Below are 27,763 nucleotides of genomic sequence, written 5' to 3'. Positions count from 1 at the left end.
ACTGGTATTGCAATAACAAAACGTGTGGCTAAAACTGGTACTGCAATCACCCAACTGGTGGCCAATACACAACATGACAACATAAACATCAGTTGAGGGCTGCAACTCCGCTTTTTAAATGACAATATCCTGGCCAGACCACTGTTGTGAGTAATATAAGTATTTGAAATGAAAATGATTTCTTAATGTCTAGTGACATATCAGGGCCATTTTATAATTAATTGATATAAATTTCTTACATACTGTTCCTTTAAACAAAATGTACGAAAGACTCTGATAGCTTCTTACTCTAAGTAAAGGACATCCTGTATTTATTTATTACGACTTTACAACCTTACCATTTGCTATAATATGATACGACGGATAACATAGTTATTGTGGTCTATTTAAGGGATACTGTTTAAAAAAAAGAGAGATGGAAAATGTGTTGAGTGGTGCTGTCAAACAGAAGGAGTGTGACAGGCATCATTAGGTGTGTTTGATACAGCCCAGTCTGTCACATACGGATCTGATTTGAGACAAACAAAGAGACGCTCACTGATGTGAAGCTATATATTAAACTGAATATTGTTTGAGTAAAATATATTTGTATAATATTCTTAGATGTCTAGACTGTATTTAAAGTTAATGTGTTTTTTAAAGACTAGGCGTCATGATTCAGAGTATGTTTACTCATTTATCATGGGAGTGCATAACCAGTTTTATTCAGACCCATATCAAACATTACAAATCTATAGTTGCCTGTAGTCTGCAATAAGATTACAAGGACAGCAAATGGGGACTTTATCTTAATCTTAGTGTGTCTACTTTGGAGTTTTGATGTTGTCTATTGCAAACTGTGCTTCATAAAAAGTCAAATTGTCTATATAAACAAATGATCTGGAGTATGTCAACCTTAACTCTTTTCCCGCCAGCGTTTTTTAAAAAGTTGCCAGCCAGCGCCAGCATTTTTCATGATTTTCACAAAAGTTTAATTCCTTCCAGAAAGTATTAAATATATAAACATACAATATATCAAATAAAAGAACAGACCCTTTGTTTCAAGACAAAAACAATAAAGAACTTTTCATCCTAACTTGATTAGTTCTCTTCATATCGCCTCTCAGGTATATTCAAAAACACCAAATTTTGAGCAAAAAGCTGAGATAATTGGATTTTTTGTGAAGGACTTTTGATAGAGATCGGATTCAGAGTGATGATCAAAACATACACAGAGTTCTTACCCTTTCACAAGTTTGTGAATCTGGGGGAAAACATTCAAGGCCCTGGGAAGTTTTAGAAAATATACATACATAGATACAGGTCATTGAAAGTGCTTAAATCTATTTTATGCAAGTTTTATGCAAGTATTATTCCCTGTGTAGTGTAGGATAATATCATAAAAATTCTAGCCTTTTAACCACACGTGCTAAACTGTTCGCTTTAAATGCTTATATTTTCTGTATGCGAATGTTGATTCATACCAAAATGCTTTTTTGCATCGTTGTGTTTGGCACATGAAAAGTCTCGGGTTATGTATGTAACTGCTGTTCCCTGAGAAGGGAACAAGACGCTGCGTCTCCCTTGCCATACTTCCTGCGTCCCTGTAATACCATCTTTGGCAATATTTCAGATAGCAAAATACTTTCTGGCTCTCTTGTCACCCTCTCTTTGTCATTAAGCCTCACCATTGGTTGAATTTTATATACACATTCAGACGCACTTACCCCTGGATGCGTCACCGCAGTGACGCAGCGCGAGTTCCCTCAAAAGGGAACTGTAACAATGTATCTTAAAAGGTAACACGATGTAATCTTGCTCTCACTTGAAATCTGTCCACATTTAGTCCTTAAATTTTAGTGTATTGGACCTGGAAAGTCCTTGAAAGGTCCTTGAATTTGAAGTTAACTAAGGTGTGGGAACCCTGTAAGTTGCTTCCTGGTTGTATAATATGCGGAAGTGAGCCAGCTGGTGGATAATAGCGGTATTGCGGATTGACAGAAATACTCGTCATTGGCAGGGAAGCGTTTTCTCTTAATTGACGAGTTAAGTCGTCAGTGGCAGGGAAAGCGTTAATTTGAACATTTTTCATGATATTTTTTTCATGTCTAGTAGAAGTAAATTTAAGGGGGAAACATTTGACAAAAAACTGATTCTTTAAAGTAACTTTGATAGCCCTATGAAAATAACAGTTCACCCCAAAATTTTAAGGAAAACACCACAGTTTTTCAATATTTTACTATGTTCTTACCTCAACTTAAAGGGGTCATAGCATGAAAATGTTAGCATTGCCACTTTGTAGGTTTGAGCAAAAATGTGTCGTTTTGGGTGTGCCTTTTAAAATGCAAATGAGCGGATGAAGTGCAAACACTGATCACAATGATGGTGGTTTGGTGTAATTCAAACTCAATTGTGCTGTCAATTATTTTTCTCTCTTTCTTTCTATCTTCACTAAATGGCAGTGCAGTGGTTGGATAGTGCAGATTAAGGGGGTGGTATTATTCTAATAAGATATCCTTATGACATCATAATGAAAGCCAAATTTCAATGACCTATTTTTGCTCACACCTACAAAGTGGCAATGCTAACATTTTCATGCAATGGCCCCTTTAAACAAATTAATAAATAAATACCTATCTTTATCCAATGCGTGCACTTAAAGGGACATTCCACTTTTTTGGAAATAACACGGCTCCAGACTAACTTTTTTCACTAGGAGCACAGTGGCCCCCAACTGAAAATTTTAGGGGCGCAACCAGAAAATTTAGGGGCACACACCAAAAATCTACATGCTTACCAAATATTTACATTTCTACTAATTTACACTGTATTACTAATAAATACTTTAATGACAGATGCAGAAAGTACAATGTGCTATTTCAAATTCAGTGTCACATCACAAAAAAGGTCAAATTTACTGGTCGCACATGTGCGACTGGATGTAAAATTCAGTGGCACACTCTCAAATTTTGGTGGCAAAATGCCACCATTTGGTGGCAGTCTGGAGCCCTGAACATGCTAATTTTCCAACTCGCCTAGAGTTAAACATTTGATTCTTACAGTTTTGGAATCCATTCAGCCGATCTCCGGGTCTGGCCCTAGCACTTTTAGCATAGCTTAGCACAATCCATTGAATCTGATTAGACCATTAGCATCGCGCTAAAAATAACCAAAGAGTTTCAATATTTTTCCTATTTAAAACTAGACTCTTCTGTAGTTACATCGTGTCCTTAGACCAACTGAAAATTAAAAGTTGCGATTTTCTAGGCAGATATGGCTACGGACTATACTCTCATTCTGGCGTAATAAATAAGGACTTTGCTGATGTAACATGGCTGGAGCAGACGTAGTGATATTACGCACTGCCCGAAAATAGTCCCCTGCCATTGAAAGTAACCAAGGGGACTATTTTTGGGCAGTGCGTAATAGTGCGCACCTTAATTCATCTAAGGTGAGGTAAAATATTCAAAATTAATTGTCACTTATATTGTATGTAAAACAGTGGCTAGGCAATAATTCAAAATTTTTCCTTTTGTGTTCAGCACTGTAAAAAAGCCATAGGGGTTTCTTTAATTACGGGTTTCTAAATACATTGACAGAATTTCCATTTTTTTAGGTGAATCTTTTCCTTTAAATCTTTAGAGGGATGAAAGAGCAGCCTCTGAGGAATCAAACTTTATTCTAAGGATAGACTTCCCCAGGAGGTCTTTCTTCTGAGCGAGGTCTTCGACAGTTTAAATGCTCTCGATTGCCAGCGTTGATCTCTCTCTCTCTTTCTTTATCTCTGCACTGCTTCACCTTGGTAGCTCTGTGTTAGATTTTTATTCAGTAGCTGGTCTATTGAAAGGGCTGTGATCTTCAGGACCGGCATGTCGAGTGCACAAGGGTAACGCTGACTCTCCTGAGTAATGCTTTGGGTTCAGTGAGGCAGCTGGCTGAGGGGAAAACGTTCTGCTCTGCTGAGGGGATTTAAATGTGTGACGTGTCTCTATCCACGCTTGTGTTAAAGGCTAGCGTGCAAGAAATGCCATCAAAAGAACGACTGAAGTGAGAGAGAGAAAGAGAGAGAGAGGGAGGGAGAGAGAGAGCGAACTCGAAAGGAGGGTGACGCTGGATGGGCATGAAGAGCAATTTAGTAAGACACAGTCAAGTCTTTCTCTAAGCAACAAAATGCTCGCTGAGTGCCGGGGGAGTGCGGGGTAGAGGAAATGACAAAAAGAAAACAGAACATGTAAATAAACATCATAGAGACGTCTGCCAGCATTTAGAAGGATCTTAATGACTTGATTTGATTCTGGTGGCACAGGTACTTGTGCTCCTATTTTCCTCATGCATATATTTCTCTCCCTCAGCATCTCAGATGTTACCCAGCACCATTAACACAAAGTGGTAGATGTAAATTCAAATTAGTCCACCTAATTTTCCTGTCTGTCTCTACCTAACATTCAAGCATAACCTAATGTCGCTCTCTTTTTCTCTCTCTCTTTCCGATATCGTCCTCCCTGTTCCTGCTAAAAGTGTTTTTCCTAGATCAATCATCTCTGGTATTTAGAATGTTCCAGCACCCTTACATAATTCCTAATCCTGGCATTCACCGCAGACATGGGGCAGATTCACATTTAAAGTGTTTGAATGAGGATTTGGAGCTCTTTTCAATGGTCTTTCAGTCCTTTAGTTAACAGCTATTGAACCAGACATTCAATGTATTCAGCTGCTATTTCTGCATATTTTAATCTTTTAATTGTTTTCATACATCTGTGTCAGCCGAAGGAAATATAGAAAGAAAACTATTTCAGAGTTTTAGGATGTGGTTTATGTAAATTGTCAACTAAGGCTTAGTAACGCTGTAAATAATGTTTTTTTTATTCAAGAAACCATACAGTAAATGTGCTGTATTGATAACATCTATGAACTGGGATTCTGGTCAAAATTTTTATTATAAAAAGGTCAGAAATGGTCCCAAGCTGTCACTGGGGCATTACTTGTCTTGACACACAGAATTTGTTTACTATTACTATTGTTTACTATTTGTTTACTGTTTACAGATATTTATTATTATTAACAATTTTAATTAAATCAATGAGACCAATATAATGATGCCCGACATATGAAATATGTCTTTATTCAGTGTCTGCCACTGGGAGGGGTATGTAAGGTAAAATTCGGGGCTTATCAGGGAGACTAGTTGAAAATGCCTGATAGCCCCATCTGCTGTTTTGAAATGCATTGACACATTTGTGAGAAAATCATGGACACTTTTGTGAGAAAATCATGGACACTTTTGTGAGAAAAAACATGGTCTCATTTGTGAGAAAATAATAGACACATTTGTGAGAAAATCAAGCAAAGAGAATCTCTGCTGCAAAACGCAGTACATATTTGTTACACCTCTGCATCTCAAATTGCCTTTTGCATTTGCAAAGCGTTTTCTGTTTGTTTGCAGGACGAGTTTTCCCTTCGCAAAACAGATTGAGTTTGTTTGCAACATGCTGGATTTGTTTGTTTAAATATGGCACAAAATTCACTCCATAAAAATCGAGTTAAATCGAGATTTTGAAAGGTTCAAAAACCACAGCATTCATACCTTAAAATTACTGGTAAAACTATTAGATTTGACACACACAAAGTCAAAAACAATACTGTATGAAAATTAAATGTTCAACTTTATTCTTTATTTTATTGTTTGATTGACAGCTTTAAGATCTACTAAAGGATACACCAGATATTTTTCCCAACAGTAAACCAAACATTTACTTTAGACATAACAGATTATATCGGCATGAATTCTAGTCAAAACAAAAATATATCTGGGTCACACGCTCACGCGCAGATCTCAGACGTCAGTCAGTGCGAGGAAGATATTTTAATGTCTTAATAACTCTTTTAACATCAATCAGATGCTGAACTTTGTCTCTCTTTATAACTCTTTTAACATCAAGCAAGTCCTACACTTTATTTTCTCATTTCTGCAAGTTTTTTTCATTTTGTGCACCGAAACCAAAATGTCACGCGCATGTGGATGGCCACGCACTATGTATTAGGTTAAGCATTTAGGACGGTGCACCTCTCAGAAAACATACAAATATAGATCATTTTAGATGTTTAATGATAGAGCACTGGGATCGTCAGATTATTTTTATAAAAATAACCTCAATTTTACCAAAATCGACATTTATACTTTCTTTTCCCTGCAGCTCAAAGTTACACTGTAAAAAAAACTTTGCTGCCTTATTTTTTTGTTAAATCAACTCAGATTAACAAGTCATGTCAACGATGAGTTGTTACAACTTATAAAATATAGTTGAGAAAATTCAACTTAATTTTATAAGTTATAAGAACTCAGCTGTAGTTATAACAACTCACCTGTAGTTATAACAACTCATCTCTAGTCAAAATAAATAATAGTAAGTTGAAATGACTTGTAAATCCGAGTTGATTCAACAGGGATTTTTGGGGCAGCAAAGTATTTTTTACAGTGGGTGCACATTCCGACTCATTCTGCCACCATAATATGTACATGGATATGTTAATATTTGGTACCAATATGTAACTTTGAGGTACTAAAATGAACTCTCGAGGTGCAAAGGTGTCCCTTTTGAAAGGATACTGCCTGGGTAACAGCTATGGATCATTTTTCTGACAGTTTAGCTTTTTATAGGTCAGATCAGAAAGAATTAGACATTTTGACAGTGTACAATATGTAACTGTACTAATGATGGACAGCGTATCATTAACCACAATGTAAAATGGATCATTTTTTAAGTCACTAGCTTTGGTTGATAATGGTTTATTATTTTCCAATTCATATCTCTTTGTCCTTCCTAGATAACAAAATATTAACCAATCAGTATCCAGAATTGTATCTACAGTATTTGTTTGATGATAAAATATATAAGATAGCCCTGAATATTTTAACGTATCAGCACAGTTTTAAAATTTCCCCATTTTACACAAACAAGCACACACACAGTTTGATGTGTGCGGTCTCCTCTGTGTATACAGATTGAGGTTGATTTGAGCATCATTAATGATTGGATAGACGCATTCCTGAGTTCAGGTTTCCATGACGTCAGCTCCCCTCACGCTGCCATACCGCCGCCTCTCTTTCTGGCTCTGACAGAGAACTAGCAGCCACCTCAAATGTGCTTTAAGAAAAGTAAGACAAGAAGATATAATGCACAGAGAGTATTTTTAGGGTTTTTGAATCCATGTTAATTAAATAGTTGCCGATTTTTAACATTCTTAGGCAAGCTGTGTTAGTTTTACACAGGAGGGCTTTCAGTGTCTTTCTTGACTCTCTGATTTGTTTGGCCCTTTGACTTTTTGATGACTTTAGAGCCAAAAATGTGGCAGTGTGAGTACAGATGGTCATTTTTACGAGTCTCTTTTCTTGCTCTCTGGTGCATGTGATGCACCAATCAGGTATCAGACACACATGAAGGAAAAATCTGGATAGTAAAAAATACATTCTGCATTAAATTATATATATTATTATCACTATTTGTAAGGCAATGCTATGTGGCATTATCAAAACAGCTTGTTTGAGTTTTACAGCAACTTAGCTGTACTATAGCTTGACTGGTAGAGCATTTCTGACACAAAGAACATAGATTTGATGCTTAGTGAATGCTTGAACTAATAAAATGTATGTATAGCGTTTTTACACGGCTCATAGAAATGCTTGATTCTGATTGTCCAGTCGTGACATTTGCAGGTTTGTTATTACCAAATAACAACCGCTCAAAACTAATAAAACAAAGTAACTGCAGATATTGCAAATAATTTTGAAAGGTACAGTTTAATATACATATTTCTTTTAATAAAATATATGACATTATATTTACAAATTATTAAAACAAATATTTTGTTTGTGACATTTAAACATCTTGTCTTAAAGCCAAAAGTAAACAGTTTTATTTCAAATCAATATTTAATGTTTCTTACCTTACTTATGAGGTAAATAGCTGTGTAAATAGTCATATAATAAGCTTTGCGTCTGGTCCTGATCATATTCACGGGACCTTTTACTTCAATAACAACCTGGTATCTATTCATTAACCCTTACTTAATAGACAATAGGATGTCTTGGATTAATTGGAGGCGGGGCTATCTGTTTGCTAACAGGTGAACCTTTTTGCTAGTGACACAGAAATTAGATATATATACATGAACTTGTTTACTTTGCTTACATGATAGAATATCATCTCACAAGTTCACAATGTAACCAAATTCAAGTTTATTTTGGCTAGAAGTGGATTACTCTTGGCCATACTACATTGTGTCTAGATGGTAAAATTATGGCTATTGCTTGCTGGGATCACTATGCTCCAGTTCTCTCAACATGATTTACTTGGGCAGGCCAAGAAACTGGGTACCAACCCCAGGATCAAAAGATTTAATTCCCCATAAATGAACCTTAATACAAGATATTTTTCTTTCTGTCTTTTCTCTGCAGCTCTGAATGTCATCGTCCCAGAATCCCCCGTGGTGGCTCTGTATGGGATGGACACAGTTCTTAACTGCTCTTTCTCAGGGGTAACAAAGTTTAACCTGTCCGACCTGACTGTGTTCTGGCAGCTATCAGACACAAAGCGCAACGTACACAGTTACTCGCAGAGCCGGGATCAGCTAGCCGACCAAGATGAGAGATTCGCTAACCGCACGAGCCTGTACCCAGATCAGCTGACGGCAGGAAACGTGTCGCTCCTGCTGAAGAAGGTGCGGGTTGTGGATGAGGGTAGCTACACCTGTTTTGTGAGGGTGCAGGCGTACAACAGCGCTTCCCTGCTTATGCAAGTAGCAGGTAAGACGACCATTAACCAACAGTATGTAAGGGATAATTGACGATGGGCCGTTGAATTATTCAAAAACAATGCACACCTTAAATGGTAATGCGGCACGACGCTGTGCATTATTTTCAAATAATTTAAAGGATCGGAGTCAATTATTCTGCTTAAAGGCGGGGTGCATGATCTCTGAAATCCAATGTTGACATTGGAAATCACCTAAACAAACACACCACTACCACAATAAAATCTGGACCTTCTTTTGATAGACCCACCCCACACATACGCAACCCATGCAACGATGTCAGTTAGTAGACACGCCTCTTACTGGTGACTGGCTACAAGTGTGTTTTGGTAGTCGGGCCGACTCCCTTTTCCAAAGTGTTTTTCAAAAATCATGCACCCCGCCTTTAATTTTAAGACATTTGACAGTTTTTTTTACATTTCTCAACCAATCAGAATAAAGCATTTTACAGGCCCGTGGTATAAGAGAGATATATCACTGTTGTACACTTTTCAAAACAAAGTAAATGTATATGTCATTTAAAAAGTATATGTTGGCAAAGTTATTAGTGTAAATGGTTTCATTATAAATATATAACATTATAAGTCTTTACTATTTATTTCAAAGCACTTGTACAGCTGTACCTGTAGCATTTGTGGGACATAATTTTGGTTCATCCTTCATTTTTTAAGCAAAAATCATTGCATTTGGAAGTAGTAAACTAAACCTGCCTTCTGGTTTAAAAGCATAAATGCAGCAGAAGACTCACCATGAAAGTATCACTAAAGTGGTTTAAATGACTATAACAAGTGAAATTATTTGTGGTAATCGACATCATTCCACAAAAGCTGCGCCTGTGGATAGCACTAAACTTATATTAAACCTGCAGTGCGTTCCTTTAATCTTGTCTTCAAAATCGACTGCCTCTTTATTCAACATATCTATATGATATTGTAGTTGTTAAATTTCTGAATATCTGAATACTAATATATTAATCCTAGCAGCGCTCTATTCTTGTATGTGATCTTTATTATGCACTTTATATGTATAGTACTTTATAATAATGTCTGTTATTACGGACATCACTTACGGATATTGCAGGCGTCATGTATGATTGATATCTATGCACATCTCAAATATTGGTCATAAAATGCTTAGTGCTTTTGCAAAGGCCTAATAATGACCGTGATCATTTATATGCGATTCTCACAATGACCCTGATCAATATACAGTTGTATTGATTGTTAGTATTTCATGTGACTGATGGTCCCTGGAGAGAGTGCTCAAGTGTGGCTGGCTATATGTGTTATTATTTTTATGGCCGAGTGCACTCAGACTTACTAGGGTGGATCATTATTTATGATCTATGGATGCCATTTGCCCATTCTCCAGTCTCTCTTTCTCACTCGTTCTCTCTCTCTCTCTCTTCCTCTCGCTTTTCCTTTCTCAGTGCGTTGAATTAAGTAATATTAATGCTCAGTATTGTTTCAGTTTTGACGACTAATACATGTTAAAATGCTAATGAAGATTAAAACATTAATTGCGTTACTTTCAGTATTAAAGATGTGAGCATTGTTTAAAGGCGGAGTCCACAATGTTTGAAAGCCAATGTTGATATTTGAAATCACCTAAACAAACACGCCCCTACCCCAATAGAATCTGGACCTTCTGTTGATAGACCCGCCCCACACATACGCAACCCAGGCAACGATGATGGTTAGTAGACACGCTCCTTACTGCTGATTGGCTATAAGTGTGTTTTGGTAGTCGGCCCGTCTCCTTTTCCAAAGCGATTTTCAAACATCGTGGACTCCACTTTAATACTTTCTCAGAATAGAGTATAATGTGATGTCCCATCCCTTTTAAAGGAAAACACCACTGTTTTTCAATATTTTACTATGTTCTTACCACAACTTAGATGAATTAATACATACCTATCTTTTTTCAATGCGTACACTTAATCTTTGTACAGCGCTTCTTGAATGTGTTGGCATTTAGCCTAGCCCCATTCATTCCTATGCAAGTTAGTTAAAGGAACAGTATGTAGGATTGTGGCCAAAACTGGTATTGCAATCACAAACTTGTGGCTGAAACTGGTACTGCAATCACACAACTGATGGCCAATACACAAAATGACAGCATAAACATCAGTTGAGGGCTGCAACTCCACTTTTTAAATGACAATATCTTGGCAGGACCACTGTTGTCAGTGATATAAGTATTTGAAAGAAAATTATTTCTTAATGTCTAGTGACATATCAGGGCCATTTTATGATTAATTGATATACATTTCTTACATACTGTTCCTTTAACTCATTGCTTTAACCCTGATGGCATTTATTTATAAATAGCTATTCTGTTGTGCCTTTGGTCGAGATGCCAGGAATCGGCACAGGGCCCCACAGAAATCTCTGTGTCTGTCAAATAGACGGCGCTAGAGGTCACAGCCTTGTTGGCATCACCACCTAGTTTTTCATTGAAGCTCACAACCTCCTGATTGCATTTTTTCCTATCGCCCCAACGCCCCACCTTTTTGTTTGCCGAAATATGATTGGCTCTGGGAATAAGGCCAGCTCTACTTTTTCCGTTTGGTTGCTCGAGGGACAGTGGAGCAATGATTTCTTCATCTGGCACCGTGGTAACCTCCAACAAAAACACTTTATGGCTGCCCAATTTCTCAGAAGCCCCAGCTGTTGCCACCACCCCCCCAGCTGTGGTACTGGCACCCCGTTGAGGGTGAGATGGTTCCCTCCTGAGGAAGTGGGCGTAGATGAGTGTGTCAGCAGATGATTTCCGTGTGATGTTGAGCCATGTGTGTTTTATGCTAAGCTCCTAGAATGTAATTAACAATTTAATGGGAATCATGTCATGCTGGTCCCAAGGTGGCACACAGTGGTTGGTCGCTAAGCTAAATGCTAAGCACAGTCACTCAGCTTTTCACTCTTTTCTGCATCACTTTACTTCCCTGAAGTTCAATCATATGTTTGCTAAACTTATGCTGTTGTATACAGGTGTCATTGTCACCCAATCCATTTTGCTCTTTCTCCTGTTATACCAATACTTACCACAAGGAGTGCTAAAAATTTATCTCTGTATTCATTTGGCAGCTCCATTCTCCAAACCGCTGGTCACCTGGAACACAGGGTCCCACCTAAAGCCTGGTGAAGTGGTGGACCTCACCTGTGTGGCGTATGGAGGATATCCACAGGCTGATGTGCTGTGGCAAGACGGAGCTGGACGCAACTTGACGATGGACAATGTTACCACCTCTCAAGTAGCCAATGAGGAGGGGCTTTTCAGTGTTAAGAGTGTTCTGACGGTCATTTTGGAGCCCAACAGCACATACAGTTGCCGACTGATCAATCCACTGTTAGGGGACGAAGGACAGGCATCTGTTACAATCACAGGTGGGTGGATAAACTGTACTATTTGATGAACAAAAAACATTTAATGAAATGTATTGTAGCTCTAATAAACAATATTTAATATTTAATTAGCATATTTAATTTTATTAAGGGGTATATTAGCAATTATAAGAGTAGAAATTGCAGAAAAAAAGGCGTAAATAAGTGATACTAAGAATAAAAATAACTGTCAACAGAATTATAATCGAAGCATTATATTATTAGTGCTATTATGCAAAAATGCACATCAAATTTTTATAATGTGAATATAAGTAATACTAAGAACAATATTTAAGAAAATATGCATATCAAATGTACTATCCTAACTAACCCAAATTGCACAAGTTATATTAACTAGTGAAAATTTGTCAAAAATGGCACCAAGCTGTCACTAGGGCAATACCCTTTAAAGGGGACATTTCACAAGACTTTTTTAAGATGTCAAATAAATCATTGGTGTCCCCGGAGTACATATATGAAAGTTTTACTGTATCTCAAAGTATCATATAGATAATTTATTATAGCAAGTCAAAATTGTTACTTTGTATTTGTGGGTGTGTCCTTAACATGCAAATGAGCTGGTCTCTGCACTAAATGGCAGTGCCGTGGTTGGATAGTGCAGATTAAGGGGTGGTATTATCCCCTTCTGACATCACCAGGGGAGCCAAATTTCAGTGACCTATTTTTCACATGCTTGTTACTGGGTTGATCTTTTTCACATTTTCTAGGTTGATCAAAGCACTGGGGACCCAATTATAGCACTTAAACATGGAAAAATGTACATTTTCATGGCATGTCCCCTTTAAAAATGTCCTAATATGTACCATTTAGGTAAAGATTTAGGTACCAATATGTACCTCTGAGGTACAAATATTGCAAAGTTGTACTTTTAGAAAGGTTACAGCCACAGTGACAGATAGGGACCATTTTTTTCTGACAATGTAGTCTTGTCCTTTTGACGTTTGACGTCTTTGTTCATGTTTTTTTATATAGAAAAGCATTGTTTTGTTAAACAATGTCTTTTGTGTTGTGGTGGAATAAGAAAAAAAATCATCAAGGTTTCATGCTTTCTAATATGAGGGTGATGTAATTTTCATCTTTGGGTAAACTATCCCTTTAAAATCCTTTAATAATTCAAAAAGAGCATGAAGTCAATTAAAATCTTTGCATTGATTGCTTTAAGGACTTCTCTCTCTTTCTCATTGCTGCTCACTGCCGAGCCTAAATGGGGAGAAAATAATAAATTGTCCAATTACGGTCCAATAAGCATCGCATCAGTTTTTTTCCCGTGGTTAAATGAGAACAAGGCATGATTATTTCACAGATTATTTCTTTGAAATTGGAATAGGCCTTCATTTAGCTTTTTCTGCTTAGTTGAAGTAATGAACTCAGTTGGAAGATCTTGGACCACAATGGTGTCTGACTGTAAGCATACTGTAAGTGTTATTAAATCCACAACAGTGAATCAGAATGATAGATAAAGACTTGATTAAATCATCATTATCTATGTCGTTTACAATTCACATATTCAAAAAATGCACAAGCAAAAACAAAAAAATGTTAATTTGGGCTTAGTTTTCTCTTCGCACATGCAATCTTCCCAGATCCAAGATAAGATTTCTCATTTAAATTGAAGTACCTGCCCTGATGTCATACATAACCCTGATCAACTATCTCAGCTGCCGGTAACAATAACAGTAAATGTGGATCAGCTCGACTACTGTAGCCTTACAACTAACAAGCATAAACAAGCGTCAGATTCTGTGTGTGAGCTGAGGGATCATGCAAACCTTGTTTGATATGAAAATGCATTTGCATTTGTTTACAACAGCTGCTGTATGCTTAACAACTTTGGTAATTAATTTTGACCTAGCTAAGCTAGATGCAGTTTGCACTGTTGTTTTTATAGTAAAAATACTGTGTGCCAAGAATTTGCTTTGAACCAAAGTGCTCCACGTGTGATCAGATTCAGTTTAGATAATCAACTAAAGAGACGCATATCTTGAAACTATTTAGTGTAAAATCAAAACGCTTTAGATTTTACGACAAAGGACAATTAAGAAAATTTGCATTCTCTACGCACTTGTACAAGGCTTTACAACATTCGACAGTGTTTGTAGTTCATATCATCTACACTAATGAGCTGTAACACTGAGCACAGAGCATAGTAAAGAAAATCAATAAAAACAAGACTGCCTCTTCATGTGTATAATATGTTGTCTTCAACAGCCAATAAGGCTACAATATGTTCACTTCTCAATTTATGAAAAAAAAAACAAGTTCAGTAGAGAGGTTCAATGTAGTCATGTTAATAAGGGATCAGAACATCCTTCTAAGTGAGACATTTAAGACGTCTATCACTGAAAAAGGCAAATCTATTTAGTATTCAAAAGAGACTTTCTCCGGAAGATCATGCTGGGGTCGAGAGTCTACAGCAGCCTATTAAAATGTCACACTTCTCCCCGAAATTCCCAGTGAAAAATTACAAAGTAATACAGACATATCCAAAAATGAATGAGGAAGAAAAAAAGATAGCTGTCAAAAAGTCTGTCAAGGTTCACGGTGAGAAAATGAACAGCAGGATGGACAGGCTCCTAACAGGCTCTGAACAGACAAACTTAATTTCAATCTCAATTAGCCACAACATAATTTATCAATTACTACTTAAAGATCTCATTATCTACTGAGGTATTATGGAGATATTGTATTTATTGCAGAAACTAAATCATCTTTTGTATTCTGAGCTTACAGTTTGTGTAAATGTGGAAGGTTTATGTTTTTGTACTTTATGCGTGTTTACTGTATATTTAAAGGGGACATATAATTAAAATCTGATTTTTTTCCATGTTTAAGTGCTACAATTGAGTCCCCAGTGCTTCTATCAACTTAGAAAACGTGAAAAAGAACAACTCAGTAACTTTTGGTAAACCATTCTCTGCAAGCATGTGAAAAAAAGGTATTTGAAATTTGACTCCCCTTGTGATGTCAGAAAGGGATAATACCACCCCTTAATCTGCACTATCCAACCACGGCACTGCCATTTAATGCAGAGATCAGCTCATTTGCATTTTAAACACACCCAAAAAAGGCAAATTTTGGCTCACACTAGGGTTTCCCGCAGCACTGCAGTTAAGGCGGCCCACCTGACCCGACCGTCTTAACTAGGTCGTCCAAAAAAAAATTTGCTGCACAAAAGGCCGTCAAATGCATCTCGGAGAATAGTGTGGACGCGCTTCACACCGCGAACGGGCACGTGCGCCACATGGCCGAAATGAGAGAAAGACGTGGTCCGTCACTGTCTGGAGCAGTGGTTTTCAAACTGGGGGCCGAGAAATGGTGCTGGGGGGCCCCAGTTTTATGACATTTTATGAAATACATGAATTTATCATGAATTCTGTGTAATTAAACCTAAAAAAAATAAGGCTACTAACCAAAATAGCTACTTTTTTGTATAATTGAATGTTTTTTTATTAAAATGTTTTTTTTTAACATTTTAAGAACAGTTTTTTGTCACAAATTTTCTTTGGGGGGCCACGAAGGAATGCACCGTACACAAGGGGGGCCACACGCTGAAAAAGTTTGGGAACCACTGGTCTGGAGAATAACTAGACAGTCGATAAAACATGTCGGAGAATAGCGCGGACGCACTTCACACCGCGAGCGTGCACGCACGTCACACAGCCGAAATGGTCCGTCACTGTCTGGAGGATAACTAGCCAGTTGATAAAACGCGTGTCCGTGACAACTGTAAGTGGACTTATGTTTTGGGTTTATTTAAGCCTGTTATTGTATTAGTCTAAAGTTCTTTTCATTGTCATCATGACGTGTATGCCCCTCCTCTTTGATTGCCACGCCCCCCGGCCCCAGCCACCCGCTAACACATTTTCTGCGGGAAACCCTGCACACCTACAAAGTGGCAATTTTAACATGCTATAAAAAATTATCTATATAGTATTCTGAGCTAAAATGTTTTATGTATGTACTCTGGAGACACCAAAGATTTATTTGACATGTTAAAAAGTTTTGTGAAATGTCCCCTTTAAGCATCCATGCCACAACTGGAACATGTTACTCAAGTTACATTTAACATGACTATTGATAAGGAAACTCTGGTGGTATCATTTAAATGGTTCTGTGTAGGATGTAGGGTGTTTTAAAAAGGTTAGCAAGATAATTATAAACGCTTAAGACAGTATGCATATATTCTTCATGGAGAAAGCCATCCCACAATGCATTGCAAAGTCAGCAAAAAAAATAAATCCAAGCCTGTGAACAATTTGGTTAAAATGTTGACATACGCTTAACTCATTTGATATAAAGAGTAACATAAAAATATAGTGGTTGGTTAAAAAGAAACTCTTTTTATTTAATAATTTATTCAAGGGTATCACATTAGTATCTTAGCAACATGAGACGAATGAATGAATTAAAATGTACACCTCTATGAAAATTAATTTTAGTTCATTTAAGCTTTAGAGACTGCCTAAAAAGATTGCAAGGCAACTTGCAACAAGATTTTGGATCAGAGCCATTACGCTGATTTAGGTCACATTGATGATCTGTGTAAACAGAGGATGAAATATGTCTTAAATCCTACAACCCACTTTTGCATCATCCACACACTTGTAATTTTCTAATGACAGAGAATCCAAAATTTCATGCTTTGCATATCCACTGGTTAACAGAATTGATATATATAACAAGGAAAGCTAGCTGGTTAGGAAAAATCTAGTGGTAAAACTTATAGAGGTGATAGGAGGACCAGCTCTCAATTGATGCTTATGGTTTTGAAATAAAAATTGTAGGTTATTCTTGTTGTTTAGGTGAATAAGTATCCTCAGATGATCTGAGCTCTGCATTCTTACAGTTATGTAAGAATGTTTTCAATCAATCTGCAACTATCGACCTTGAAATGCTGTAATAAGCGGAGGACTGGAAAATGAGTTGAAACCCAGAGAGGGAGAGAGCGAAAACAACAACACTTAAAGATTGAGAGACCAAATGATTGGTAGACCTCTGACACTTTCTCTGAAAAGGTATAGCTCACTCATATGAGCTAATGGGCTGAAGGCAATAGTCATGGTCTTCCAGACCTGACCCTCATAGAAGATCATATTTCTTCGGCTGTTTCAGGATGGCTGTTTAAAGACAGAACGTTAAGCTGTCCTTTCTCAGGGCTACGCTACTTCTTCCAGACAGATGATATCTCTGTCCGTACAATGGGTTCTCTAGAAAAGCACTTTTAAAGCCTTCAGCGTGTCATGGAGCTCAGGAAAAGGGAAGCACGCGTGTCTGTATGCGGTGGTGGTGTTTGTTTTTAATAGGCATTACATTCGGGAAAACCATCGCTGTCCATCTCTCTGCACCTGCACAGCATTCTGTTAAACGTAGAGAGTCAAAGACAAAACAGAGAAAAACCAAAGATGAGTTAGGGAGGGTGTACCAGAGAAACCGGGATGCTTAGAAATGTAGCCATGGTGATTTTGCTGTGAATAATGTAGCCATGGTGATGTTGCTGCGGTGACTGTCTTATATTGATGAACTGGTACTGATGGCACCACAGCAATAATAGTAAGCTGTTGTATAGTAATGTTAAACATGCTCGGTGTGTCAACTTTTTCATGTTTATTGTTTCCTAATCTTTATCGCTTTGGATAAAAGCATCTGCTAAATGCCTAAATGTGTGTTTTTAATTTTTCTTTAGTTTTGTCTGTTTTTCAGATTCGCTATTTTACTGTAACTCACGCACGCACGCACGCACGCGCGCACACACACAAAATTTACTGCAGTACAACATCATCAAGCAATTTTCAGTTGATGCATAAAATTTATTAAATATGTTTTATTAATGCATTTGCTAAATATGAATATGAAGAAAAGATGATTTGCAACAAGTCATTTGCATTCTATATATGGATGCATTCAATTATCATTAAGCTTAGCATGTATGAAATTTTGTTTATATTATTAAACGTGAGATTAATTGTGAATTGTAGCTATTAAGTTAGTAGTTATCCATTTTTTATGTCAATACTGAGGATTATTGTGCCGAAAGATCTGGGTATTGAACCAGTTGTAAACTCCACAAGGCCACAGAGTTGGAAGGCAAGACCTAGAAATGTCTTTCTTGAATGTTAAGCTAGGACAGTAGTATTTTAGCCCTAAATAATTACACCCTTTACCTTTAATAACCCTTCAATATTTCACTTACACACAACCAACATTAGTGAGAAATGTTACTGTTTCTCTCTCTCTCTCTCTCACACACTTGTCTCTGCAAATGTCGCCTCCTAAATTGCTACCTGACACAGCTTGGCTGAGTTTGCAGTTGCCTAAAGAGTCAAGTAAGCAGAGGAAAAAGAAAATGAGAAAGATGTTGAGAAAGAGAGAGAGGGAGAGACAGAGAGAGAGAAATAGAGAGGCGGACAAAGGCGAAGACAGAATGATAGTAGCAAGAATGAAACCCTTTATTAGTCCTTGTCTCTTTCTCTTCCTCACCGGTCTAATTTGAATGTAATTAGCACATGCATTGCTAGGAGAAACGGCAATCTAAATAAGAGTGTTGTTCAATCGTGCTTCATGATAGAGCCCTGTATTCATTACTGTCTGAGACACAAACAGCACTTTTCACAGGAAACACTATAGTCTGATTGCTCTGGTCACAGGACCACGCCGCTATATACGACCCAAACACAAACCTTTGGGGTGGAAATGGGTTTAATTTTAGAGTTTTGTTCAATTGGTTTGGTGGCAAAGTGTTTTTTTGTTTAGGTTGAACATTCATTTGAGACATTTAAGCTGCGTACACAACAAATGTGGGGCATCGTGTTACTCGCTCTAAATTATTTGCAGGATTTAACTTCGTGTCATGCAAATTTTTGCTCGAGTTGAATTTGCTCGAGGCAAATAGCGCGTTTTCACGGCAAACGAGCCACCCATATCGCGTCATTCGCATTGACTTTGTACGTAATCTACTCGCACAAATCATTGAACTCGCGTCTGGTGTGAACCCACAGTTACAAATTCTAGTCATTTGAGACATTTATGCTACGTACACACCAAATGTGGGGCATCGCTTAACTCGCTATAGATTACTCGCTGGATTTAACTTTGTATCATGCGAATTTTTAGCTTGAGTTGAATATTTTCAACTTGGGTGAAGACGCATTTGAGGCAAATAGGGCGTGTTTTCGCAGGAAACGCACCGCTCATATTGCATCATTCGCATCGCCCCACGCGAGGACGTGTCTGATCGTGTCTTTGCATTGACTTTGTTTGTAATCTCCTCGGCAAATTGTTGAACTCGCGTCTGGTGTGAACCCACAGTTACAAATTCTAGTCATTAGAGACATTTATGCTACGTACACACCAAATGTGGGGCATCGCGTTACTCGCTATAGATTACTTGCTGGATTTAACTTTGTGTCATGCAAATTTTTCGCTCGAGTTGAATATTTTCTACTTGGGCGAAGATGCGTTTGGGGTGAATAGCACGTGTTTTCACGGCAAACACGCCGCCCATGTCGCGTCATTCGCATTGCCCCACACGAGAATGTGTCTGATCGCGTCTTTGTATTGACTTTGTATGTAATCTACTCTGCAAATTGTTGAACTTGCGTCTGGTGTGAACCCACAGTTTCAAATTCTAGTCATTAGATACATTTATGCTACATACACACCAAATGCAAGGCATTGCGTTACTCGCTCTAGATTACTCACTGGATTTAACTTTGTGTCATGCGAATTTTTCGCTCGAGTTTAATATTTTCAACTTTGTCAAAGACACGTTTGAGGCGAATAGCGCGTGTTTTCACGGCAAATGCGCCGCCCATATTGCATCATTCGCATTGCCCCACGCGAGGACGTGTCTGATCGTGTCTTTGCATTGACTTTGTATGTAATCTACTCGCGCAAATCGTTGAACTCGCGTCTGGTGTGAACCCACAGTTACAAATTCTAGTCATTAGATACATTTATGCTACGTACACACCAAATGCAAGGCATCGCGTTACTCGCTCTAGATTTAACTTCGTGTCATGCTAATTTTTCGCTCAAGTTAAATATTTCCAACTTGGGCGAAGACGCGTCTGAGGCGAATAGCGCGTGTTTTCACGGCAAACGCGCTGCCCATATCGTGTCATTCACATCGCCCCACGCGTTGTTCGACCTCCTCATTCACTTTCTTCCAAAGAAGGTGCTTTTAATTCCTGTAAAACTACGAAGACGTATCGTGTAGCGATGATGATTGTCCCCCATTGTTGTTTTGTTTGTTACTGTAATCACGTCACTTGCCTAAGCAAGTTTCTGATTGGTTAACGCAGTGCGAAAATTCGCCAAAGTTCAGGTTTTTCAACTCACGTGGATCATGCGGCAACACTCAATTCGCGCGTTCAGCGCCATCTGCGCCGCACCATTCGCGCTTACCATGCCGCAGGATGCCTATTCGTGTCTTTGCATTGACTTAACATGTAAACTAATGTCGCTTGCCTTTTCCGCGTCTGGTGTGAACGCACCATAAGGATAGTCTTAAAACTTTTGGCTTTGGTACAATGCAGCCTCTGTTATTTTAAATTCATATAAACAGCTTCAGACCATTGATGAAATTACATTAGCGCTGTCATTTGATTCAGTGATTCAATAATAACAAAAATAACATATTTTTCGCATTTCCTTTTAAAGATAAAACCCAAATGACATCAAAATGTTTGAATGGCTTCATCTTAGAAGCTAATTCGAAGCCTTTTCACTTCATCCTGTAATTGTGAGTGGTCAGGGTCAGAGCGTGTATCATAGTCCCATAACAAACGGCTGTGCCAAAGCATATTTTACCTCTCATTAATTTTTCAGTTTAGCTGCTAATGGGACACGTGTCATTGGTAAAGGTGAGCTTTAGGTATTAGTTCCAAAATCAATCTATTATTGTAACTAATCAATTGTTCATAGATGGGTCATTCAAGGACACACCAATTGTGGTCAGTAATGCTAGTTTTACAAGTATTAAAGTTTTTACCTCACCACCGCAAAGGTCTTCTTTCTCAAACAAAACATTCTGCGTCATCTGGCTTGTAATACGATTGTGTCCTGGCAGAAAGAAGTTTTTTCTATATATTTTGTTTCTCTGTTGCTATTTGGTATTATTATGAGAGCAGCAATTGAATCTGAAAGGCTGGTTGTGTGTATGCGTGTTCATTCTCCGTTAAATCCTGTTTAGAATTTGGTTTTGCGCAGCTTGTCATCTGCCTTTGCTCAGCGATATAAAATTGTGTTAGTTTCAGCATTTTTAGGGAACACTAAACAGTGAATAGCCTTCTAAAAACGCAGGTCCATACTCTCCTAAAGCGTCCAATTCACTTATTTACATCCTGCTCCTCAACACAAATTACTGATGCACAAAGGAGGTGTACAGCCTCTGTGAACGGCTTTTGTTCTGGATTTTGAAGCACTTTAAATCATCGTAGTTAGGTTTGTAACACAAATTAATGTGTTTAATGTAGCCCCATTGTGTGCGTATGTGTGTGTATGGTGGGACTGTAGTGGTTTTATCCCAGAGCAGGAATCTTAAAGGTTGCTGGTTTGATCCAGTTTTAATAAAAAGTAAAATAACATTTAAGAAAACCCAAAACAGAAAAGCGCCTCAGAGAAGCAAACCGGTACCAAACAACTGTTAGTTTGATAATCCCCTTGAACTTTGTCCAGTTGTGTCATAAGTATGAAGTACAGAAAAGAGGGACACTTTGACATTGACTCGAATGTGTTTGAAATCTTGAGCTCATAGGCTCTTAGTTTAATCCATTAAATGATGTGGGTGTGTTTTTAATCCCACTTTGGGCTATTGTATTTAACACCGCTCAGCCTGGAAGTCACTATTAAGCTGCCTGATGTCCTAGGATGATTTCTGACCTGAGGGTCATGTAAAACATTTCCTATAGCCTGTCTGATACCTCATGCTTGTTTCACTCAACATTTTTTTTAATTATTAATATTTATTTAACAAATATGTCATATCTCAAAGAGAGGTTAAATAAAATATTTGTAAGGTCTGTTATGTCTGTGCTGTTGTCTATACAGTAGGAATTGCATTAGGAATGATGCATTGAGACTAATATCCAGCATTATTTTGTTGTGATGTTGTGAAAGTAGCAGGACGTACCAGTGCAATTATGCATTTTGTCTGCGCTGGTCGCAGGTTCGGCATGTTTAATAGTTTTTTATTATTTTTGTCCATTGACGGGAGGCACTAGGTGCAGAAAACCATTAGGTAATCAATTCTTCAAAAAGTGTGCAATAAACTTTAATTCGGTATTCATACAACATAACTTTCCACTCGCAAATCACTTTTCAAAGAAAGCAGGCGTTTTAAAAGCTTTTTGTCCGGTTTCAATATGTATAAAAATTTTTATATTATAATTTTCATTTTAGCCTTCTGTGAAAGCTTGCTTAATGCAGGCACTCTGCTGTGCGAATACACATTCATAATGAGCATCTTTGTCTTGTTTTCTAGTAAAAATATCTAAATATCCTTAAAACAAGATCAATTTACCTGTGATAGAAAATTTACATAATTGTTTTTCAAAGAAACTTGAATAACAGATGAGTTGTTGTCTTTTAGCATAAACAAGTGAAAAATAAAACAACTTGGAATGAGACAAGATGTTATATAAGGATTGATTTTCTCTAAAAACAAATCTTATGCAATTTTGCTTCTCAGGTAAATATATCCTCATGTCAGGTAAATTTTATCATTTACTTATCCTATGTCATTTTTAAATCCTTCAATGTTTTTCATGCAACACCATGAGTTGACACAACTGCTCGTCTTACCATACAATAAAATTGAATGGGTCAGGGTACACTCATGGTCACCATTCACTTTTAGGGGTTGTGCACACCAAAGCTTTTAAACTGGTCTGAAAACGACTGGAGGACGCCAAAAACCAGCTGTTTTTTCGGCTGAGCTCCAGCTTTTTTCAGCTGAGTGCTTTGGTTGCTGTGATACTTCTGGTTTGTTTAACAGTCATTGTACGATGTGCGTGTGTTGGTTATTATGATAATTGTCCCGCCCCTCCTCCACTGTAATTGGATAGCCACGTGAGAATTGACATTGACGGGCTGAGCTTTTCACCCAAAGTTGAAAAATTTTCAACTCTCAGCACGGAAAAACGCAGAGCTTCCATTGAAAACAATTGAAAACATATGCCGGCCGGGCGTAAAAGCTTTGGTGGGTATGCCCCCTTTAGGGCTCGTTATAGTTGTGCATAGGTCCTACAGCGTAGCCTCGACGGCGTAGGTTCCGCGTCGGTTTTCATTTATACTTTTCCATCGTCGACGTGCAAACACCTGCGCAGACCGCTGGTAGGCAGTATCCACGCGTGTAACCACAGTAGCAGCGCGACCGTCAAAGAAGAAGAAAGCTTGGCAAGTTAACCCTTAAACGAAGAAGAAACAGCAACTTGTTGTATGATTTGAGAAGACCAGCAATGATGGAAGTAAATAAACAGCGACTTTTGTTGCAGTTTGAGAAACATCACTCCTCAACTTGGTCATTCTTTGTTTTCACCGTCGCAAACGGAAATACCTATGACACAGTTTTTTTATCTGACGGGAGATGTTCTGGTGGACCAATCAAAGTGCTTGCGGTACACGTAGAACTGATGCGCTGTAAAAAATTTTGTCAAGTTTAAAACGAATTTGTGCTTAAGGTGCGTGACTAAAACATACGCGCACTTCAGTTAGTGCGGTATAAATGCAATTAAAGCGTTTACATGGACGCATACTCCGATTATAAACGGCGTACGCCACCTCTTTTAATGCAATTATACTTACGGCGATTATGAGCTTAATCGCATTATTTTTATCGAATTATTGGGTTTACATGAGGTAAGGTATAATCGCAGTATTGCCAAAATCCCATTATAATCGCATTATTAGGGTGCATGTAAACGTGGTCATTGACAGAGTGCACTTTATTTTGTGACAAATTAATCCATATATCCAATGAAACGTGTTAAAAAAATTTTCCAATGAATTATCACTAGAATTTTTAAATAAAATTATTTTATGTTGAAAACCAGATTTTTTTCCCACAAAATTTCTTTCCCCCCAAAATAAGTCTGTGGGGGGGGGTCGGTCGTCTTATATTCGGGTATATAAGGTAATTGACGAGATAACTCGTTAATAGCGGGGAAAGAGTTAAAATAAGGTATGAAGTGTGCACTTTGTATAAATGAGTCCAGAATTTGTGAATTTCTAGTTTTACAAACATGAAAATAGCATGCATTGCATAAAGATCTCTGCTTATATGCAGTCCTTCCTTGTCTTTGTGTGACGAAAGCACATTTTTCAACCATAAATCATCTCTTATCCCATAACATACGTGCCATCTGTCTAAGTATGTTTTTGAGATTTCTCTGCCTTTAGATTGGCAGCGGTGTGGTGCTCATCCTGCCATGATTTGATGATCCGTCTCTGTTTACTTGTGAGCTTCTATCATCAAGCCTGTGTAGGGAGGAAATGCATTGCATCATTCTTTTACAGCAAGGCAGGCAGTGCTATCCCAGATCTGCTCAGCTGTCGAGGGTGTTTTGTAAAGCCATTAAAGATTCACATCTGCTCCCTTCATGCGCCCATCCTAGAGACTATCTGATGGTGTAGTAAACACAGAAAGAGAGCGAGAGTGAGGGAGAAAATCTACTCTTGCTGTAAATAGTGTTGGAATTTCCATTCGTTACTGCCTAAAAATCTTCTTTTTTAAAAGTTGCATTGATTCTCACTGAGAAAAAATTATAAAAAGGCAACCATGGAAAGCAGGTGTGGAAAAAGCATCGAATGGGAGGTTCTGCTGTGGATCTGATGGCTCTCTTTTGTCTGTGCATATACAGTGTTGTCAACTAAGCATGAGCACTTAGCAACAACCTCTTGTCTAAGGTTTAGTGTCTCTAGGGATAGACTCAGTACAAATACACAAAGTCCTTATTATGGGTGAGTTAGCATTCAGTCAACCATTAGTCTCCAGGGTGACTAAAGATGAATTCTTTCGATCACTGAGAAAAACACTGCATTAAAAAAGCACTTTTTCACCCCGTTTTTATTTTGTGTGGTTTCAGTGTCATCCGGTTGACGAGGAACCCAAAGCGTCCTCACCGCCTGAATCTTCGGTTCCCTTTCAGTCGGTCACTACGACGTCACGTCGTGACCGACGAATTGGGAACCGCTTCGCGGGTGACCTATCTGCTTCGAGAAACCTTTAAAACGCCAATGAACTTGGCATGCAGATAATTGCATCTGCCGGCGCCGCCCCGCCGCACAGCTATTTAATAAGCGGCAGGTGCAGTTATCAAATCAGCTTTTTAGCTTCGAAAGCTGGCAGACTGACTGCTCACGAGAAGCTACTCTCTGCTCGTTGGAGAACTCTGCGTGGTCGATTTGGTTGGGCAAAGGCATTTCAGCGGAGGCTCGCGGGTGTTCCACCTCTCTTTTTAATTTTTTGACTTTTTTCTCACTCTTAGTTGAGTGTGTGCGTAGCCGTTCCCCTGTGTGCTTCATCAACATCAGCACATTAAAAGAGTATTTCCTCTAAAAGAGTATTGCGGTGTTCTGCGTCTTTTTAAAGACAGCATTTCACTTGCACTGAGACGGGAGCGTCTTTTTAAAGATGTCTTTCCGTCCGTGTTTCTGGATGCAGCAAATGTATGGGTCCCCGGGTGGCCACGATCGTTTTCTCTCGTGCGCAAGAGTGCATGCTGAGGCTGCGATCGTGGAGGGTTCATACTCCTAAGAGAGCATGAACCTCTTGGATGGCGGAGACGGGTTTCGTACCTCCGGGAACGTCACCCCCGTTTTTCCGTTGCGGAGCCCCGTTAAAGTTGCGGTGGCAAAACTCCGGAAATCTTATCTCCGTATAAACGGTGCTGAATCGGTTAGCTGGTTCGTCCAGTGACTCTCAGCACCCCCATCCACAGCCAGAGGTGCCGTAAGAGACGGGTGGCGCGTGTTCTACGCGCTCTCATCCTCTTTCAGTCCTCACGAGGATTCTATGTCTGTCACAGCATCGGAGAGGGGGTCGTCTATTCGGTCGCCGACTCGGACCCACTCCCGCCTTCGGGTTGGGTAGGGGCTCCCGTGCTCGACCCCGAGTGGCGGCCATGTACGCTCGGAAGCGCGGAGACGGTCTGTGTGGAGCGGAGAGCTCCTCCCCCACCGCACCGTCCCGCCTAGATTGGCACTTCAGGACTGCAAGAACAGCCCCAACCTTCTGTGCCTTTCTTCCCGGGGTGCATGTTGGTTGACACCGTCGTGGAAAACTCGTTTTCCTCCCGGAACCGATCGTTCAGCCATCACCTCTCACCTCTCCTGACGGCGGGGCCGCTAAGGGTTATGCTGCTCCAAGCGACCAGCCTCCCTCCCCTCACAGACCCACGGGCTTGTGAGAGGCGGCCTATGCCGTGCGCGCCATGGCGTGATGCAGGTCCGCCAGGCTAAGGCACTGAAGGATCTGCACAGGTGAGGTCACGGTCCGGCAACTAAAGAATCCTGTGTGGCTCTGACCTGGCGCTACGAGCGACTGGGTTCACCCCACAGGCCGCCGGACGTGCTGTGCCCACCCCCGGTGGTCCAGGAACGCCGTCTCTGGTTGTGTCTTGCGGGCATTAAGTAGGTCGTTAATAATCGTCCTAATGTTCCATTTTAGACCAGCCATTTCGGCGACGCGGCTGAGAGTGTCCAACAATGATCGGCCGCTTTAGAGCAGACTGAGGCATCATGCCACGTCGGAGCCTAGCTGCCCCCTCCGTTACGTCAGTATATTGGTCTGCTTTTCGCCGAGGGCGTCCTGCTGCGGCTTTTTTTGTTCCTTCATCCCGGCAGCTGTGAGGAACCTGTCGTAAGCAGTACACCCGCCCACTCAGCCCGCTACAGAGGTGGAAAATGAAACTTAGCGGCTCTGAGTCGGGCGATCTGAAGATGGAGAGGATCGCTCTTCAGGAGATGGTGAAAGCATCATTCTCCCCCCCACCCCGGAGGAGGGCCGGGTGGGGAATCCTTGGTTTCGTTTTGTGTTCCGCCGACTTCAATCGGCACCCACTAACCTCAAAGAGCGAATTCCTCTTCTTTCTCCAGATCACTGGAGGCATATAGGAGTTTCGGACGGGCTCAAAACCCTAAGTTCTCCTCTTCCTCTTTCGCCAGCGGATGTATCGAGCGGGACATCTACAACGGAGCCTTTGCTCAGCATCCATCAGCGGTTTCGGGTGAGTGTTTCATTACACACAACATCTCACAATGCGGCCAAAGAGCACGCGTCGTTGAGTTCCCCGTCTCCGCTCGCCACGGGTACACACATCGTGCCGTTAATTTCCTCTCGCTCGGTATCTGGGGGCCTGAGCGTCCCAGCCCGTCGCGTTGGCTTTTACGCACGATCCGTCTCGGTTACGCATTCAATTTGCCCGGCTACCTTACAAATATTCATGCATTCGCTTCACCACGGTGAAGGCTGTCGATGCGCACGTATTGCGTGCGGAGATTGCTGTCCTATTGGCAAGGACGCGATCAAGCCGGTCCCTCCAGCCGAGATAAATTCGGGGCTTTACAGCCCT

General features: G+C 39.5%; 1 protein-coding gene across 5 annotated transcripts in view; it reads left to right on the top strand.

Annotated features, from left to right (window-relative positions):
- Nucleotides 1-27,763, top strand: part of cd276 (CD276 molecule) — a 155,565-nt gene that overhangs the window by 20,512 nt on the left and 107,290 nt on the right. For all 5 annotated transcript variants that reach the window (XM_055173604.2, XM_055173603.2, XM_055173601.2 and 2 more), the window contains exons 3-4: nt 8,435-8,782; nt 11,877-12,176. In XM_055173604.2, coding sequence (XP_055029579.1) covers nt 8,435-8,782; nt 11,877-12,176 — 648 coding nt within the window. The remainder of the gene's footprint in view (nt 1-8,434; nt 8,783-11,876; nt 12,177-27,763) is intronic.

This window comes from Misgurnus anguillicaudatus, chromosome 15 (genome assembly GCF_027580225.2).
Source record: "Misgurnus anguillicaudatus chromosome 15, ASM2758022v2, whole genome shotgun sequence".
NCBI classification, from domain to species: Eukaryota; Metazoa; Chordata; class Actinopteri; order Cypriniformes; family Cobitidae; genus Misgurnus; species Misgurnus anguillicaudatus.
This window is presented reverse-complemented; position numbering and strand designations above follow the sequence as displayed.